Source organism: Macrosteles quadrilineatus, unplaced genomic scaffold, assembly GCF_028750875.1.
Source record: "Macrosteles quadrilineatus isolate MER2022 unplaced genomic scaffold, UCM_ALF_1.0 Scaffold_9__3_contigs__length_116548681, whole genome shotgun sequence".
NCBI lineage: Eukaryota > Metazoa > Arthropoda > Insecta > Hemiptera > Cicadellidae > Macrosteles > Macrosteles quadrilineatus.
In genome coordinates this window covers 65433120-65451508 of record NW_026542602.1, presented here as the reverse complement: position 1 = coordinate 65451508, position 18389 = coordinate 65433120, and the positions used below count along the sequence as shown (strand labels likewise).

The 18389-nt window shown below is 36.9% G+C and overlaps 2 protein-coding genes across 2 annotated transcripts in view; one reads left to right on the top strand and one right to left on the bottom strand.

Moving 5' to 3' along the window:
* Positions 1–472: 472 nt before the first annotated feature.
* On the top strand, positions 473–9043 carry LOC129004282 (uncharacterized). The gene is made up of 7 exons (XM_054432805.1): positions 473–846; positions 3082–3291; positions 4109–4262; positions 4976–5076; positions 5421–5550; positions 6013–6161; positions 6531–9043. The coding sequence occupies exons 1-6, from the start codon at positions 829–831 to the stop codon at positions 6132–6134; spliced, it is 735 nt and encodes a 244-aa protein (XP_054288780.1). The 5' UTR covers positions 473–828; the 3' UTR covers positions 6135–6161; positions 6531–9043.
* A 131-nt stretch (positions 9044–9174) lies between these two features.
* Positions 9175–18389, bottom strand: part of LOC129004019 (elongator complex protein 1) — a 31285-nt gene continuing 22070 nt past the window's right edge. Inside the window, exons 16-22 of the mRNA XM_054432392.1 lie at positions 16335–16525; positions 14917–15057; positions 13998–14061; positions 13052–13182; positions 11971–12110; positions 10336–10378; positions 9175–9333 (exon numbers count right to left, since the gene is read on the bottom strand). Coding sequence (XP_054288367.1) covers positions 9263–9333; positions 10336–10378; positions 11971–12110; positions 13052–13182; positions 13998–14061; positions 14917–15057; positions 16335–16525 — 781 coding nt within the window. The 3' untranslated portion in view covers positions 9175–9262. The remainder of the gene's footprint in view (positions 9334–10335; positions 10379–11970; positions 12111–13051; positions 13183–13997; positions 14062–14916; positions 15058–16334; positions 16526–18389) is intronic.

Genomic DNA, 18389 nt, shown 5'->3' with positions numbered 1-18389 from the left:
TGTTGGTCTGTCTTCTTTTTGTTCGTCTTAGTGATGGGATAACCGAATGGTTTCCATGACCGAATAATCAATCAGTTATTTTTTGCGCCAATCGGTTATTTTTAGTTGAATGAATCACCGAATCAATTTTAGTCATTATTCAGTATCACAAACCACAACTAATTTTTATCCTATGGGAAACTGAATGGCATTTAGTCTTTCAGCGTCAATCGGTGATTTTTAGTCGTACGAATCGCCAAATAAATTTTAGTTACCTGATTATGTGACAAACTAAATCAACTAAATAACTAAATCACCGAATCGCACGGTAAGACTAATTTAACCGAACCAGGATAAAATAACCGAATTAGTCTATTCAGCATCAATAACCGATTGATTCGGTTATTTTCATTCGGTGATTCCCACCACTAGTTCGTCTGGTTGTCTGTATGTTGATTGTCTTGTCTGTACTGTCACTCTGTCTGCTATTTATCAGTTCTGTCGCTGTCTGCTTTGTTCTGCTTGGTTTGGTACTTCAACCAACACTTTCCTTTTAGCAGAGCCGGATTATCGGACGAAAAATTAAAATTAGTTTGTGTATAGAAACCTTTAAAATAACTAATTACTTTTCCAGAAAAATAATTCCTGCCAGACCGAAAATGTCTAAATAGGCCTAAATTATGATTAACAGAAAAATGTTCAATTAGGCCTATATGAGAGAGGCCTATTTATGAAAACTTGCATTTTGTCCGACGGCTATTTGCTGGAATCTTGAATTTAGCTTACCTTGAATTTCCAGATTAGCTTAATTTCTTTAATAAGTTCGACCATTTTTAATCTTCACAAATAATGGGGACGGCTGAACAGGTAAGCAACAAAGAATAGTTTGAGAAAATAAAACAGATAAAAATGTGACCTACTGGACTAATAACTTACTTAGGGCCTATCGGTATCCTATACTACCCGTATCCTATAGGTATTTGATTTCTGAACCTTAATTGTATAATTCAAGTTCAACCTTCATTTAGGCCTATTTCGATTTGAAGGTTCAGAAATCAAATACCTATAGGATAGGCCCTAAGTAAGTTATTACTGCAGTAGTTATATCTGTTTTATTTTCTCAAATTATTCTTGCAAGAGCATTAGTGGGTAAGTTAGACTTCCGTATCTATTGGCAGAAACAACCGAATGAAAATATCGTTTATTCAATTGTTTCATTCGATATTTCGTTTGGTTAGTTAACTTCGGTTAACCTTACCACAACAACAGCTATCTCACAACTTTGTGAGGATAACCTAAAATCTGGAGGGTAAAGGGTATGCATCAGGCATCTTTCAAGGATACACTTCCATATCTGTTGGCACAAACAACCGAATGAGTAATATTGATTAAGTTATTCGATTGTTTAATTTGATATAGTTATCGTTTGGTTAGTTAGGTTAACCTTACCTAACTAACCAAACGATATATCAATATTTTCATTCGGTTGTTTGTGCCAACAGATGGAAGTGTACCCTCTTTCTAAACTTACAAAAAGCATTCGACACAATCAACTGGAATACACTGCTACTAAAATCTTCAACAATAAAATATCAACGACAAAACACTTGATTTGATAAAAAGTTATCTCAGCAATAGACAACGATATGTAGAACTGGAACATCAGATTAATAACAACCTAAGTAATCAACACAAAATCTTTGTTAAGAACAACCACCAGAGGTGTGCCTCAAGGATAAATTTTAGGCCCACTATTTTTTACAGTAGGCCCTATATATAAATAACCTCCCGGAAGAAATTGAACAACAACTCAGATACATACTCTTTGTAGATGACACGACAATCATACTTCCCACTGACCGAACAACAGATAACACCGATATGATCAATGAAACCCTCAATAAGGCCACCGCATACTGTAATACAGTAAACCTGAATATAAATAAAAACAATACAACCCACATAAAATTCACACCCAACAACAACAACAGACTAGAAGAGGACTGGACCAACCTGGACATTCCAACGGCCAACTCCACAAAATTACTTGGCATAATTGTCGACAAACACCTCAACTGGGAAGATCATATAAAATACCTATCCAAAAAACTGTCATCTGCAAGGCATGTCATAAAAATAATCTGCACACTCACAAATGAAGACATAGATGTAATGGCCTACCATTCGCTTTTTCACTCCCACATAAAATATGGTATCACCGCCTGGGGATCAGCAAGCACAAGTAACATCGAAAAGATATTAACCATACAAAAGAGTACAATCCGGGCAATCCTGAGACTCCACCACCTAGAACACTGCAAACCCCTCTTCATCAAACTCAAAATCCTAACAATAACCTCCCAGTATATATTTGACACAATACTCCTAGCCAAAAAATCATCCCCACCCCACAATCAGACATACACACCTACAACACCCGAAACAAACACAACATTACACAAAGCAACACCGACTACAAAAAACCAGCAATACACCCATCAATTCAGGTACATGTTACAGTATTACAATTTATATAAAATCAACAACCACAATCAACAGCTTCACAAAAAAACTCAAAGAATACCTAATAAAAAGGCCATATTACAAAACCACAGATTACATAGAACAGCACACATACCAACACCTCAAATGAGCAACTTCTTAAAGACTCCTCCAAGAAGGGAAGAAACCTGACGATTCCCAGATCCGAAGATTGTGGCGAGGACTACGTGGTAAATGGTAAACATAATTAACCAAAAATCAATATATCTATCAATATTTTCATTCGGTTGTTTGTGCCAACAGATATGAAAGTCTCTCGCTCACTGGCAGGCTGGACCGAGGCTTGGTTTCTGTAGCCCCGCCACAGCTATTCAACGATGCATTTGCATTCTTTAGGTCTTGGTATGAGGACTCACAGGCCAGTGGTGACCTCAGTTTAGCCAGTTTAGCCTTTGAACCTGCAATGTCTGGTCATCTACCTAAAACGGTACTTCTGAGCTTCCGGTACCATGTTTTGTTATTTATCCCTACCTACTTACATTAGAAAATGATTCACTTACAAAATATTCCTATTTAATTATTTTGCTTAACTCTTTTTAGGTTCAGGAGCTAAAAGAGCAAGGCAACCAGTGCTTGAAGGATGGGAAATCAATGGAGGCAGTTTTACATTATACTCATGCTATCAAGTTGGATCCAAAAAATTATTCGTTATACAGCAACAGATCTCTTGCATTTCTCAAGGCGCAGCAATATTACTATGCTCTTCAGGATGCCAAGGAAACTATTAGGTTAAAGCCTGATTGGGCTAAGGTAAGTGTTTGATTATGAGATGTTAATTGTGTAACTTAGCTACTCTTAATTTTATAGGTTAATTTTAAATCAACTCATGAAAGTGATGGATGCAGGCAAATACGTAAAATTCTCTGAATCTCTGATTGATTAAAAAGTATAATTCAGTAGTCAACTCAGTCTGGAAAAGTTTATATATATCCATTGGCTAACACTAGACTTAAGTGGTGTTAGTTTTCAAAGCTGGCACTCTTTTAAGGACATATTTACATTTTTAAGGACTCTTTTAAGGTCTATTTAACTCTGGTCACTTCCTTGGCTACAGCATTAATTGTCATCAGCTAATCATCATTGATTGGATCAGCGATTAATAAAAATATATATTTTCAAATGAGCATTTAATTTAGACTTCAATCAATCTTACTTACTTGTAATTATTATAACCTTACCAAACCTGCTTTCAATTTTAAGAGTACCAGTATTAGCTTACATATAACACTTTAACATATACATACTTACTGCTGTGGCCACTGGTACCCTAAATGGTACTTGGCCTCCCCAACACACTCCCTCCATTCATCTCTGCATCTTGCGTCTTCCTTCCTTCTTCTTAGTTTCCTTACGTCCTTCTCTACTTGGTCCCACCATCTTAGTTTGGGTCTACCAAGGGGTGTTCTTCCTTCTGGGCTGTTCTCCAGTACTTTCTTTGGTAAAGAGTTGTCTTCTTTTCTTATGATGTGTTTTATGATAAGTTATAAAATAAAACATACACTTCACAAGTACATTTTCCCTCCATGTTAATTTACTTAGACTGGCTATAATACAATTTACATTCTAGGGATATTTCCGCAAGGGGGAGGTAGAATCGGCTACATACAACTATACAGACGCTATTCTGTCGTATTCCCTTGCACTGCGTCTCCTTCCAGAAGATCAGACCCTGGCTGCGGCCCTAGAGAGGACAACTCGAGAGCGTTCTCGTGACTTGAGAGGTAACAAAGTTAATCCTGGTGGAAAATATTTTATGCTTTACTAGACTAATATTGTAATTAATTTTTGTAAATCAGTCAGACGCAGTTTTATGTCTTCTATAACTATAAAAGTTTTGCATTTGTTTCAAACAATAACCTAACCAAATATGAGATTATAAGCTTTATGTACTCTAAGAAAAGGAATTATAACTATAACTAAAACAACTATTAATTATAACTACATTTAATCTTTTTTTCAAGAAATACATAATGGCAACATAGCAGTGCTCGATTTTTAGACTTTTTAGGTAGCGGAATTGTAATTCGTACTTTAAGCTGGGACCTGTGCTTACTGATTTCTACCAGTTCTCTAATCAACTTGGAGAATTGTCTTTGCCACAACCATAAGAAACTATAGTGTTAGCAAAACGGGAGTGCCGATGGAGACCTGTGGGGGTGCGTGCGTTAGAAGGGACTTGACCTGGTCTCCATCGGCACTCCCGTTTTGGTAACACTGTAAACTAGGCCTACTAGTTTTCAACTTAAAAAGAATTGCTGTAAAAGGCGGGGTTTCGGTATGCTTTCTCTGCGCTTCCTCTCAAATTGAGTCATGGTTATTTGCGATTGTTTTGGTTGTTTTATATGTATTTCATAATGGCCTACTTACAGGAAAAAATTATGTTCAGTTGGATGTATTGTTTGTATTAGATGTAAAGAGAATTAAATGATTTCAGCTGATGCTCAGACTCCTTGGCTTGGAGCTGGAGTGGGCTTGATACTTGGAGTGATGATTGTTATTGCAGACCATGTTGTTGCTGAAAAACCTACACTATCGGTAACATTTTGACTCTATCTCATGGATCTATAATTTGGGGTAAAATGTATTTCAATTGTAGCCTAAATTCTGTTCTGTGTTTGGTTATTGGTGATACCAATTTAATGCAATCTTATGATTTGAGATTTTGGAATTTGATGAAGTACTAAGAACACTAGGCTACCGGTTTTGTACCAACCATTCCAATTAGTTACTCTGCAGGAGCCCATTAGGGGTGCAGAAAAATAAAGTTCAAAGTAATCAAAGTAGGTACAGGGAAATTTTGTCTATGCCATCAATAGCCTAGGACTCTTAGAATGTTTTTCCTTTTTTATATTGTTACCTAATTTCAATTTGTCCTCTAGCACCCAGTTCTGATGGCCCTGATCACCATAGCCATCGCCATGGTAGGATACTGTATAGCCCGAGGCTGCCGGTACTACATGTCCTGCCAGAAGCAAGGGCTGCTCGATCCACCTGTAGATCTGTTTCCAGGTACGTTGTGCTTTCTTTCCTACCTGAGACTTATTGATTGAGTTGGCGCATGCTTTCCTTGAGTTCATCTGCCACCTGTGGGCTGTTTGTGCTTGAGAGTCCATCAAACTTAAGTCCTATCTTGGACCTCCTCTTAAGGCAGGTGTCTGCCTCTTGCTATAGTTCCAATAGTATACCTCATTCAGAGCTTTGCAGTTATAAATTAAATTGTCTTAAGTCTTGTCATACTGCTTTTTTACATGCTTGACCCACTGTGGATCCCAAAGCGATGAAAGAGCTTGTGAAACTGTGATCTGTCTTAGTTGCCTCCTGTCTTGTACAGCGTTGGAGGCATTGTCTGTGAAGGGGGGAAGTACCGCTTGTATACCCTCAAACCGTATCAGGAAACTAGACGACTTGGCATTAAAATCCACATACAAATTTTACCCTGCAAGCTGTCACAAAATTCTATTTGATTGACAGATGAGGAACAAGAGACGGAAGACAGTGAGACGTCCAATGGCTCTGCTCGGACCTCTGGCAACCACCAGCGATACACCAAGGCTCAGGCGCGGCTGCGGTTCAAGAAGGGGAAGAAGAGCTAAGGTCTGCTCTTCCCTGAGTTGTTGTCTGTGAGTATCTAAAAATGGTTTTGACGTGAACGTATCCAAGTGTTACCCGTGAATAAAAACACCATTAGGATCTTCCCAGCTGTTCCATTAGGATAATAAATCTACAAGAACGTACAGTAAAATCTCTCTCAACCTAAATAAATGGGGAGGTAATTTTGGATACAGTAACAAAAATTTACATTTTGTTTCAGCAATTAGTGATTAGAAAATAGCTATTTACGTTACAAGTGTAGTAGTAAGAGCTTACTTTTACGTTGTACATCACGCAGGTGAATGTTGTGCAACGAGCAGAAGCGAGTTATTTATCAATTAGGTAGAAAATGTCTTGATCTTTTAAGGTATTGTGATTTAAGTTTTTAATTGTTTCAGGTTACCAGTTGATTCTCACGTTGAGACCCAGCACGTTGGCCCTGCGTATAAGATACTTTTAGTGGTCTTTGACACTGTATCTCATATCTTTGTTCTAGTAATAATTTAGTGAGATCAAATAGTACAACGAAGTCTCCAGGAGACTTGCTCCAGATGGGTCTACCTATGACTTTTGATATAATTAGACATACCATTCCAATGTCAAAGTTGAATTTGTATTGGTAACCAGTTTTAGTAGGAAATTAACATAATTTAATTGAGCAACTGACAATGAAGCTGCTGTTTATTACTGATTTGTGTCCACTATAATACACCAAGTTTTAAACCTAGAAAAATTGAAAATATAATTTCAAATTGGTTATAATGGTATCGAAATCAAAGAGAGAAAATTTGATTTGTTGAATAATACAATCTGATCAGCTCATTCATTTATGTTTGATATGAATAGTTGACCACAGCTGGGGCTAGTCGATTCAATGTCTATCCTTCAATGGTTACCGGTACTATGTAATTCTTGACCACCAGGTTGACCTACTGCTAAACTTTAAAACATTTTTTAAATCTTGTATTTCTTATTAGTTAAGAGGGTTCTACCCGGCAGCCTAAATTTCAATTCAAGATGGCGGATTATATGGATTGTAATATTGTTCGGGCCTCTATTGTACAAGCTCTCAACACTCAAAAACTAATTTGATTCCAATGATTGTGTTTTTGTGCTATTAACAAATCAGAGCTTGTAATGGAAGGGGAAAAATTAATTTGTTACTCTTATCCAGAAGTTAAAATCATATGTAAAAAAGACTTATTTACGGAGTTTGAAAACTATTTAAAGAAACAATCACGAAGTTTCAGTTCATCCAGTGCATAGTTTGGATCTTTGTGGATATTTTACAGTTTATTTAAACTTGACAAACACTTTAATAATGCCATGAGGTTATTTTTTGTAGGACCATGTTTATGTGGTAAACAGCGGCGGGTTATACTCTCTTAATAGGTTTCTTGATAACGTTAGGAGTATCAGTTTATTGATATTTTTAGGTTTTACTTTACATAAAACAAGTTCCAAGACTGATCTAAAAAGTACAAACTGATGGGCCACTTTTTGTTTAGTAACTAAGATTGGAATATCTTTAACACGTTGAGTGCGGGATACATCTATTGATGTAAGCGCTCCTATCGGTCTACATCTATAGATGTAGTTGCGCCACTCTCACTACATTAGTTCAGTATGAGCTCAGCTATTGCCGGGGAACGTTATAATCATTGCCAGGCTGTAGCTTAGAATGCGAGCTTTATTTTGCTGTAGGTTGGTACTAAAAATTCCCGTAAAATCTCGTCTAGCAATGCTTTTGTCCCGGTTTCGGTACAAAGACACTGGCTATCGATCCGGACAGTGCTGCTACCTTTCAGTGAACTACGTCTACTTTCGGGGTAATGCAGCACAATCACCACTACTCTTTTGTGATTCGTCATACAATAGACAAAAGGAGTAAATATAGACTGTCAGCTGTGCAGTGGTTACCATAGGTTCTGGTGCACACCGCTGGGAGTGCTGTGTAGTTACGTAGCGCGTAGGCCGTAACTACATGGCGCTACCAGCGGGGTGCGCCCTAACCTATTGTATCTGCAGCACAGCTGACAGTCTATATTTAATTATTTTTGTCTATGATAATACCCAATATTTGAATGCCAATTACAATCGCTGATTCAGGGGGGCCTCGCTGCCATTGGGGAGCGCCTGTTTTAAGGTTTTCAACACTCAACGTGTTAAGAAAGTTTGGATGCATTAGTTTAGACACCTTGTGTAAATTTTACTTTTAGAATTGAAAAATGATTAATGAGAAGCCCATTTACCTTTTAAGACCATGAATGTAAACAACTCAGGGCTTTTACTTGAGATAAATCTGAAACATGCATTTTATTTTAATTGAACAAATTAGTAATTTTCTCAAATTTCAACAAATTTTGACCTACCTACTTACTATTATTAGTTTTTCTATTATTTTAATTTGTTATCATTATGTTATTGATTGAATGCATCCTTTCCTGCTATTTCATTATCCATATAAAAATACTACTATTATGTGTGATGCATGGCACTACTATAATGTTTTGATATGCAGCTCCTTGTTATTTTTTTTTTTAACCTAGCTACTACTTCACATTATAATAAGCCAAAATAATATAAAATGTAAGAGATTGAGTTTTATTCAAGTAAGATGTTTTTCTGTGTTTAAAGTATTTTTGTTAAATTATTTTGTTTTATTGTGAGAAAAAAGCAACTTTGTTCCTAATGAAGTATGTTCAAGCTTAAGGCATGAGGAGTCTAATGCATACACAATCAAATCGAAGTGCCATTTGTTGAAAATGTTGATTAGTGACGCAAGTTTGGAGATACAGTGTCAATAGGTCTCTTTGTATAATGTATACACTAAGATTTCCTCAATATTTATACAATTTTATATATAGCTATTATATACTAATGTGTGAATAAAGAACATGTAATCACCTTTATACAAAAAATATATTCTATTACCTATTTCCTTGGTATTTTATAAATTCTATGACATGATAAAGTAAAAAAAAATTAGTGTTTATACTGTATTTCGAGGAATAATAACTCAAATAAATTAATAAATGAATGTGTAAGAACCAAAATAACATTTATTCTGTTACGAGTATGTACAATCAAATGTATAAAAACTTAAGATAACCTTATCCAAGCATTTTTATTAATCTGATAAGATCTTGAGCTTCCATGAACCAGAAGTGCTACTTTTAGGTGGAAAGCTCAGTTGTGTATCTGAAAAAAAAAAACAAAAAAAGAGACAAAAGCATTAATTATTGTGCAAATACATCAGAGGGGGGACATGGGCTAATAGCAATTTGTCGCCACCGTTCCATCTAAATTTATGTTTGATTTTTACTGAGTTCAAGACTAAGGTTAACTAACAAATTTGTTTATTACGTTAAGCACACCCTACATTATTTAACGTAGTGCAGGACTACCGCAAGAGGCGGATTATATTAAATAACGTAGCACTCCTACCTCTAAACTATTGTTACAGTGTTACGTTAGCTATTGCAGTGAGAAGATTTCGCTTGCCGCTTGGAAACCCGGTATAATTAGTTTTTAAATCCGGTTATTTTTACAGTGGTCACTGTTCCAAAATTGGTGTAGTGTGGGGTCCTGGCTTGTATTTAATGACATGGAATTTTTTCGGTATTTTTCTTTATGGTGTCCGGGATTTTGCTCCTGCTTTTTTCCCTCCATTTGACAACACTGAGGACCTGCTAGCAGTTTTGTTTAGTGCTGCTACCTGTTGGGGGGTTCTTGTAAAACTACGTCCACAACTGAAACGTTTTTGTTCAACCAACATAATTACTTGACAACCCATAAGGCCAATGTTAAATTTTTAAATTTTCATGTGAGTTGTGTAGCGAAATACGAAGTTTCCTCAGGTAGTGGCTGTCGAAAATCACGTTTTTAAGGCTTTAAGTCCCTAATTCCAAAATGTAATCAATATCCTTCCGCTGGATTTTGAGAAATATACGAAAGACAGGCAAACATGTGTAATAAAGTTGTAACATACCTTGCTCGTATTATAGTACAAGATTTTATATGGGAATGCATGTTAGAAAATAATTCTGTGGTAAAGTTATTGTACTTTGTAACAATCTGCTTGTAATCCAGTTTGAATTGATGCTGATTTATTTCAAATTTTACTATTCATACAGTACAAGATGCGTCTAAAATTTATTTTTAGAAAATATATGACTAAAAATTTAAGTTTTGTATTCTTACCAATGGCTGTTGGGTCAATAGCATCTGCGTCACTGCCGGTTTTCTGAAAGTACAAAATACACATTATTATAAACTTGCTTATGAAATAAATGTTTATTGGCTATTACGATAAATTACTTTGAAAATGTTAAAAAGTTTTATGGGAGTTATAATCTTAAAAAAAGCTTATACACGTTCAGTTTGAAACCCAAATTTTTCCCAACTCAACAAATGAATTAATACATTTAAAAAATCTTTCTCGATGTACAAATGCTGTTTTAAGGCCACAAGTGATTATTTTAAAATCTTCAATGATTTAACAACTCTCAATATTACAGAATAAAACAATAACGAATCCTGATCTTAGAAAATTTATATCCTACTAATATTATAAATGAGAAAGTTTGGATGTGGATGTATGGATGTATGTTTGTGACAAGTGAACGCGAAAAATACTGGTCGGATTGGGCTGAAATTTGGCATGATGATAGCTCATATTCCCGATTAACATATAGGCATATTCTTATTTCAAAAATCCTTTCGGGCTCCGCCCCAGTGGCTCTGGAGTTTCCCATGTTAACCTTATGAGAAATGGAATTATTGAATCTTAACAGCTGTTTCAATTAAACCAGTTGGTTCTGTTCTATGATGATCAATAGCATTAAAGTTACAAGGATTACCAACAGGGTGCAGCACTATTATTTCTTTTACATTTATGACAACAGCTAATTTGCAACCAAAAGGTGAGTGAGCGTATTGAACGAACTTCAACCTGGAGGCAAGTTAGCGTAGCGAACGAGCTTCAACCTAAAGGTGAGTGAGCGTAGCGAACAAACTTCAACCAGGACGTGATTGATCCATGCGAACGAGATAATCTTGAAAATTAAGAAGTTAAACGGGGCAAAGCCCGCCGGTTACAGCTAGTTTATCATAAGTTGGAGTGAATTGTTCCACTCAATGTCTTCTTATGTATTATAACTAGAACATTTTTGAAATGGCAAGTTATTATTCTTTCCCTACCGCAATAGGTTAAATTTTTCATTGATATGGACCAGTGACGCACATATGTGACGGCTGGTCACATTAAAATAAACTGATGACACATATTTGCGTCGGTGCCCCAATGTTATGATCCAAAAAGCATATGGATATACCTTCAAAGCAATATGTCTTTGTATCAGTCCATTTCTATTTGAACACCCTGAATTCTCTGCAGTGGTCTACAGAGATGTCTGTCACATAGGTGCATCACTTGGTCTGTGGATAAGATGATTAGTGACGTCATATGATAGTTGGCAAAACTGTTTTTTTTACTTTGCTGCATCACTGGCCCGTGGTCTGCGTGTACTGTTAACCAAGTGACACTCGGACTATTTGTAATATTAAAATGTGTATTCCTCGGGCCGTGGCAATGACCGTTGCAAATATTTGGCGATCGGTAGAGAACGTGTTAAAGATTTTACTCTTGTTACTAACAAAGGTTTTTGTTTTCACTAAATTTTGAAGTGAAATTTATGTCTAGTTCAACAACCACAATTTTTAGAGGAAAGACAAAATACTTAATTATCTAAGCCTACAGAAAGATGATAAGTTGATCTTAATGATACTTGTCTTTTTAAATTCCTTGAGTGTTCCAAGACTTAGCAAACAGTTCACCTTGACGGCACAGGCAGGCCAGATGCTGTGCTTGACTTTGTCGACTCTGTCTAGAGCAGACTCCATCGCTGATTGCAGCTTTATAGCTTCTTCGTCCATTGACAACTCGGCAAGGGTGGAACAAAGAGGATGGACGTCCCCTAGTGACATTAGAAACAAAATTTACGATTTTTTCTCAACTCATTGACAAGAACACCTTATATTACTCACTACGGACTATACTGTTACTAGACAGCCAGCTATATAGAATGATACGTCAATAAAAGATAGCGTAGCAATGAAGATCAAATTCACAATTTCATTTGGACAGACTGCAATATTAGTCCTAAACACAGACTTTACTTTTTTTACCAAGCGCAGAACCACCCGAGGTGCGGGACCTTTGCAGCCACACCACTTTGGAGGTTAAGGCCAGCTCTGGTTGTAAAACGAGCGAGGGATTTTGAAATTTGCACTCTTTGAAGTAAAAATATTAGAAATTTAAAACATTCATGTTCTCATCACTGGCAATGGAGGTTACCACAGAGAAGAAACATATGATACATTCAATGGTACACTTAAGTGGTGTCTAGCACCAGCTGCAGTGACTGGTGTCAGGAGGAAATTCTATTGGTTGACCCCTTCCGCTGTTGTTCCCCCCCTCGCCATTATATACTAAAGCGCTCACGCAGTGGGAAGACCCTGTGCGCTACAACCCCAACATAGACTATAGACGCACGGTTTTCCCATATGCTTGTTTCCTCTGTATATTACTTCTCTGTGGTGTTACAAAATTATTTATTCTGAATAGCCAATAGGGATCCGTTCGACAACAAGGAGGTTATACCATGAATGTACAGGGTAGCGGATTGGTACTTTAGTACCTTCTGCTGCTCGGGCATGGACCTGGTCTAGTCGTCGTTGCACAAGTCCCCCTAATGAATTTAAGTGATGATGCCGCACCCTCTGCTTTAGTAATGTGTAAATAAAACGGTTCCTGGCTAAAGCACTGCATCCTAGGGTGTGAAGTTTGGGACAAAAAAAGTACCTTATAATGTATTGCAGCTCACCTAAGGCATACATCTACAGTGTTACATCGTACCTGTAAGCTTCTCTGTGTTCTGTATCAGCTCTGTGATTGTGTACAACAAAGCCTGTTCTTCTCTGGGGTTGCCTTCCTTGAGACTCCACAACTTCCTCTGAGCTTTGCGTGTGTTCTTGGTGGATTTTGTCCTGCCATCATAAATGAGTTGATTTAAAAATAAAAATATATACTTAAGAAATCACAACTCCCAGACAAGATATGTAGTCAAAAGGCAATGTAGATTATTAATTAAATTATTATTTATTAATAAATTATTAGTTTATACCTTAATAGTGCCTAGAATGTTATCACTTAATCAACAAGAAACTCATTGATATGGCTACATTTTTTACAAGACTATAATAGATTTCAAAGCCAATTGTAAGTACAGAAATGCACTCTTTTAGAATATGATAAATAGGCAACACATTTTCAGCAAATAGCCTATGTTTAATCATGTTTTTGAAAATTATATTGTTGTTAAATAATAAATTTAACCTTAACTACCTGCTTTTTAATACCATGGTTCAATAATTTAAAATCTCGCAAAATGTAATTAGGGCCTAGTTAAAAAATTTAAATTTAGCTTTAGTTTTAAGAAAATAAAATACCTAATCGTTAAACATTTAGAACAACTAATACCTTTAAGACAATTTACAGGACCTAGTTGTTTATAACTATAAGTATACGGAGAATGATATTTAGTCAGGAAAAAATCGTAACAATTCTTGGCACAATCGTTCTATGTTTACTGCAACCAATGCTGATCGGACAAGTAAAAACTTGTTGAAGTGTCCCTCTTATGAGTTGTTCAAGAATATATTTAAACCGTTGGCACAAATTGAGTCTTGTAAATGTGCGTTAGTTTTGATGTATCTCAAAATAATATTCCATAAGTAATAAATTCATAATGATCCATATAGGTTGAAAAATATCTTGTTAGAAAATGAGTACAAAATATTACCCAGCAGATGATGTGGTAAATGATGAAAGGCTGCTTGTGTCTGACTGGATATCACTCATTGCATCTAAAATAAAAAAAATCTAATAAATACATACAAAATATCACAGCACACTATGTAAAATTAATAAAACCTAGAGAACATTAGATTATTGAACTTTTTCAAGCCTACCCATACACTATTTGTGTGCTTACGGTTTATAAATTGCTAATGAGTTCTATCAGGCACACACAAATATTCCGCAGTAAAATTGAAATATATGTTCCGATTTCCAGTGCTCGTGAGTGATACCAACTGCTGAAAAATAAATTTCACCAGTGACACTGAGGGGTATCTCTTAAATTAAGTCTAAAAAACGTTTAGATTTCTCCTTCATTACATTTTGAAGTGCGTTAGGAGGGGTTTTTCCTTCTTTTGAACTCAATAAATCTGATGAAATGCAGTAAATAATCGTAAGAATAAGTCAAAACTATCCGCAGTAGTACTATCCTATCTAAGTCCTGTCTAAGGAACAAGTCGGTCTAAGTCAGTGACAAGACTACAAGATCGCGCCACTCATCCTACACTCATGGTCGCCATTTTAATTAAATGTATCAGTCTTATAGCTGTTATAATCCTTCAATATTTTAAACGTATATTTTTCTGTGTCATTGGATACCTTATGTTTTAAGGCAGACGTGTTTATTTTTATTAATAGATTCATTTCTCTTAAAAAAAATTAATAACTACAGTAGGCTACTATTTTAATCATTATTTGTTTGGCTATGGATGAAGTGAAATGAGTATGTAATCATAAGCAGAATGCTGTCCAAACCATCCTAAACTCAAATGAAATGGATCCGATCTAAATAATCACAACTCACAACCACAATTTTGAAGAAATGATTTGAATGTAATCTATGTTATGTAAGATGTACATACCAAAGTCTCTATCCGTGTTGGCCTTCTTCTCCCTGACCACGGCCAGTCTAGCGGAGTGTTTCTCAAGTTCGTCACACTTGGAGCGCAAGTCTGCCACAGTGCGAGCCTGACTGTCCAGCAGAGCTGGCCTCACAACTGAGTCTACAACATATTTATATAATTGATATTCATCCAAAATAGAGTAATTTATAATTAACGGGTGCAGCTATTTTAAATTAGATACTGTGGTGGAGGTACAATAGGATCCCTCATATCCAACCCTGACTGGACCATGGTCAGAACGGCCCAAAGGTCGGATATTGGGAGGAGCATAACCTGCAGTCCCGGTGACATCGGTAATCGTCTCCAGCAACGGCGGCAACACCCGTTATCTGCGACAGTGGTGATCGTTTGCCGCGATTACGGGAACATCCGCGATTGGCCTTTCGGTTAACCAAACATGCTCACCAGACAGCGCAAACCAGACATGAAACAAGTAGTCAGACACTAGGTTGGATATCCCAAGGAGGAGTTGGTTATTCTAAGGTCGGACATGAGGGGTTCTACTGTACAAAAAAGTAAAAGTTTGCAATTAATTTAATAAATTATATAACGTTTATCAAAACTCAGTTCAAGTTCTCTATGAAGGATCAGTCCTTAAAATGATATATCATGCTCATATTGAATCACATATTAACTATGGAATTAGTATTTATGGTGGGACAAAGAAAAAGAATTTTAAAAAAATTTTGAAAATACAATCAAAAGCAATCAGGATAATACATAAATTAAAATATAACCAGTCTGTCAAATCTTATTTTAAAGGGATGGGCATTTTTACAGTTCACGCCTTATATATTTTTGAAACAATTAAATATTTTTTAAATATTGCTGAGACTCAAGAATGGCTTGTGCATAATTATAATACAAGGGGTAAAAATTATTTAGCTAAAGAAAAACCAAGAGTTGAGCTTTTTAAAAATAAACCTACTTATATTGGAAACTATTCTTTTAGAAAACTTCCTAGCTTTTTAAAAAATGAAAAAGACAAATCTAAATTTATGAAAAAAACTGAAGGCATTCTTACTTGACCTTGCACCTTACAAAATAGAAGATTATAGTAATTTCAATTTAAAATAATGTAGCCTTTAGTATTTTGTTTAAATGTTTCTTATTGCTAATTTAGGTAGTAAGTAACAATAGACACTATTCTTGTACGAAAATTTGTACTGTGTGAATAAAGACTCTTTGAATCTTGAATCTTCAGAAATAAAGTTAATATTTTTAACAAAAATCCAAAAATATTTAAAAAATTCATTTTTTAACTGTAAGATTTTAATTGATAAACAATTAAATAGATTACTAATAACTCGCAAATTTTGATCAGTTTTCATTTATGGAAGACAGCAAATGAATGAGTGTAACAGATAAGTGTTTACCGAGGAGAGAATCCTGTTGACGTGTGTAACACAGGTAAACTGCTTGAGACCAACATCTAGCATTGGTAAAGCTGATGATAGCCTTGTCCCACCATTGCTGATGTTCACACAACAGTGCTGCCTCAGCATGCTGTTCACTGCTGACTAGTGCTGAGTACATTGACTCACTCATCTCTGTCAAATGTACATCACTGCAACACAACAACAACATCTAGCATCAGTACAGCTGATGATGGTCTTGTCCCACCATTGCTGATGTTCACACAACAGTGCTGCCTCAGCATGCTGTTCACTGCTGACTAGTGCTGAGTACATTGACTCACTCATCTCTGTCAACTGTACATCACTGCAACACAACAACAACATCAGTACAGCTGATGATGGCCTTGTCTCACCATTGCTGATGTTCACACAACAGTGCTGCCTCAGCATGCTGTTCACTGCTGACTAGTGCTGAGTACATTGACTCACTCATCTCTGTCAACTGTACATCACTGTAACACAACAACAACATCTAGCATCAGTCCAGCTGATGATGGCCTTGTCTCACCATTGCTGATGTTCACACAACAGTGCTGCCTCAGCATGCTGTTCACTGCTGACTAGTGCTGAGTACATTGACTCGCTCATCTCTGTCAACTGTACATCACTGTAACACAACAACAACATCTAGCATCAGTCCAGCTGATGATGGCCTTGTCCCACCATTGCTGATGTTCACACAACAGTGCTGCCTCAGCATGCTGTTCACTGCTGACTAGTGCTGAGTACATTGACTCACTCATCTCTGTCAACTGTACATCACTGTAACACAACAACAACATCTAGCATCAGTCCAGCTGATGATGGCCTTGTCCCACCATTGCTGATGTTCACACAACAGTGCTGCCTCAGCATGCTGTTCACTGCTGACTAGTGCTGAGTACATTGACTCACTCATCTCTGTCAACTGTACATCACTGCAACACAACAACAACATCAGTACAGCTGATGATGGCCTTGTCTCACCATTGCTGATGTTCACACAACAGTGCTGCCTCAGCATGCTGTTCACTGCTGACTAGTGCTGAGTACATTGACTCACTCATCTCTGTCAACTGTACATCACTGTAACACAACAACAACATCTAGCATCAGTCCAGCTGATGATGGCCTTGTCTCACCATTGCTGATGTTCACACAACAGTGCTGCCTCAGCATGCTGTTCACTGCTGACTAGTGCTGAGTACATTGACTCGCTCATCTCTGTCAACTGTACATCACTGTAACACAACAACAACATCTAGCATCAGTCCAGCTGATGATGGCCTTGTCTCACCATTGCTGATGTTCACACAACAGTGCTGCCTCAGCATGCTGTTCACTGCTGACTAGTGCTGAGTACATTGACTCGCTCATCTCTGTCAACTGTACATCACTGTAACACAACAACAACATCTAGCATCAGTCCAGCTGATGATGGCCTTGTCCCACCATTGCTGATGTTCACACAACAGTGCTGCCTCAGCATGCTGTTCACTGCTGACTAGTGCTGAGTACATTGACTCGCTCATCTCTGTCAACTGTACATCACTGCAACACAACAACAACATCAGTACAGCTGATGATGGCCTTGTCTCACCATTGCTGATGTTCACACAACAGTGCTGCCTCAGCATGCTGTTCACTGCTGACTAGTGCTGAGTACATTGACTCACTCATCTCTGTCAACTGTACATCACTGTAACACAACAACAACATCTAGCATCAGTCCAGCTGATGATGGCCTTGTCTCACCATTGCTGATGTTCACACAACAGTGCTGCCTCAGCATGCTGTTCACTGCTGACTAGTGCTGAGTACATTGACTCACTCATCTCTGTCAACTGTACATCACTGCAACACAACAACAACATCAGTACAGCTGATGATGGCCTTGTCTCACCATTGCTGATGTTCACACAACAGTGCTGCCTCAGCATGCTGTTCACTGCTGACTAGTGCTGAGTACATTGACTCACTCATCTCTGTCAACTGTACATCACTGCAACACAACAACATCTAGCATCAGTCCAG

Excerpts from the sequence above, each read along its gene's own strand:
- LOC129004282 (XM_054432805.1), top strand. Across the intron at positions 4,263-4,975 it reads GCGTTCTCGTGACTTGAGAG|CTGATGCTCAGACTCCTTGG; the intron begins GTAACAAAGTTA and ends AAATGATTTCAG. Across the intron at positions 5,551-6,012 it reads ACCTGTAGATCTGTTTCCAG|ATGAGGAACAAGAGACGGAA; the intron begins GTACGTTGTGCT and ends TTTGATTGACAG.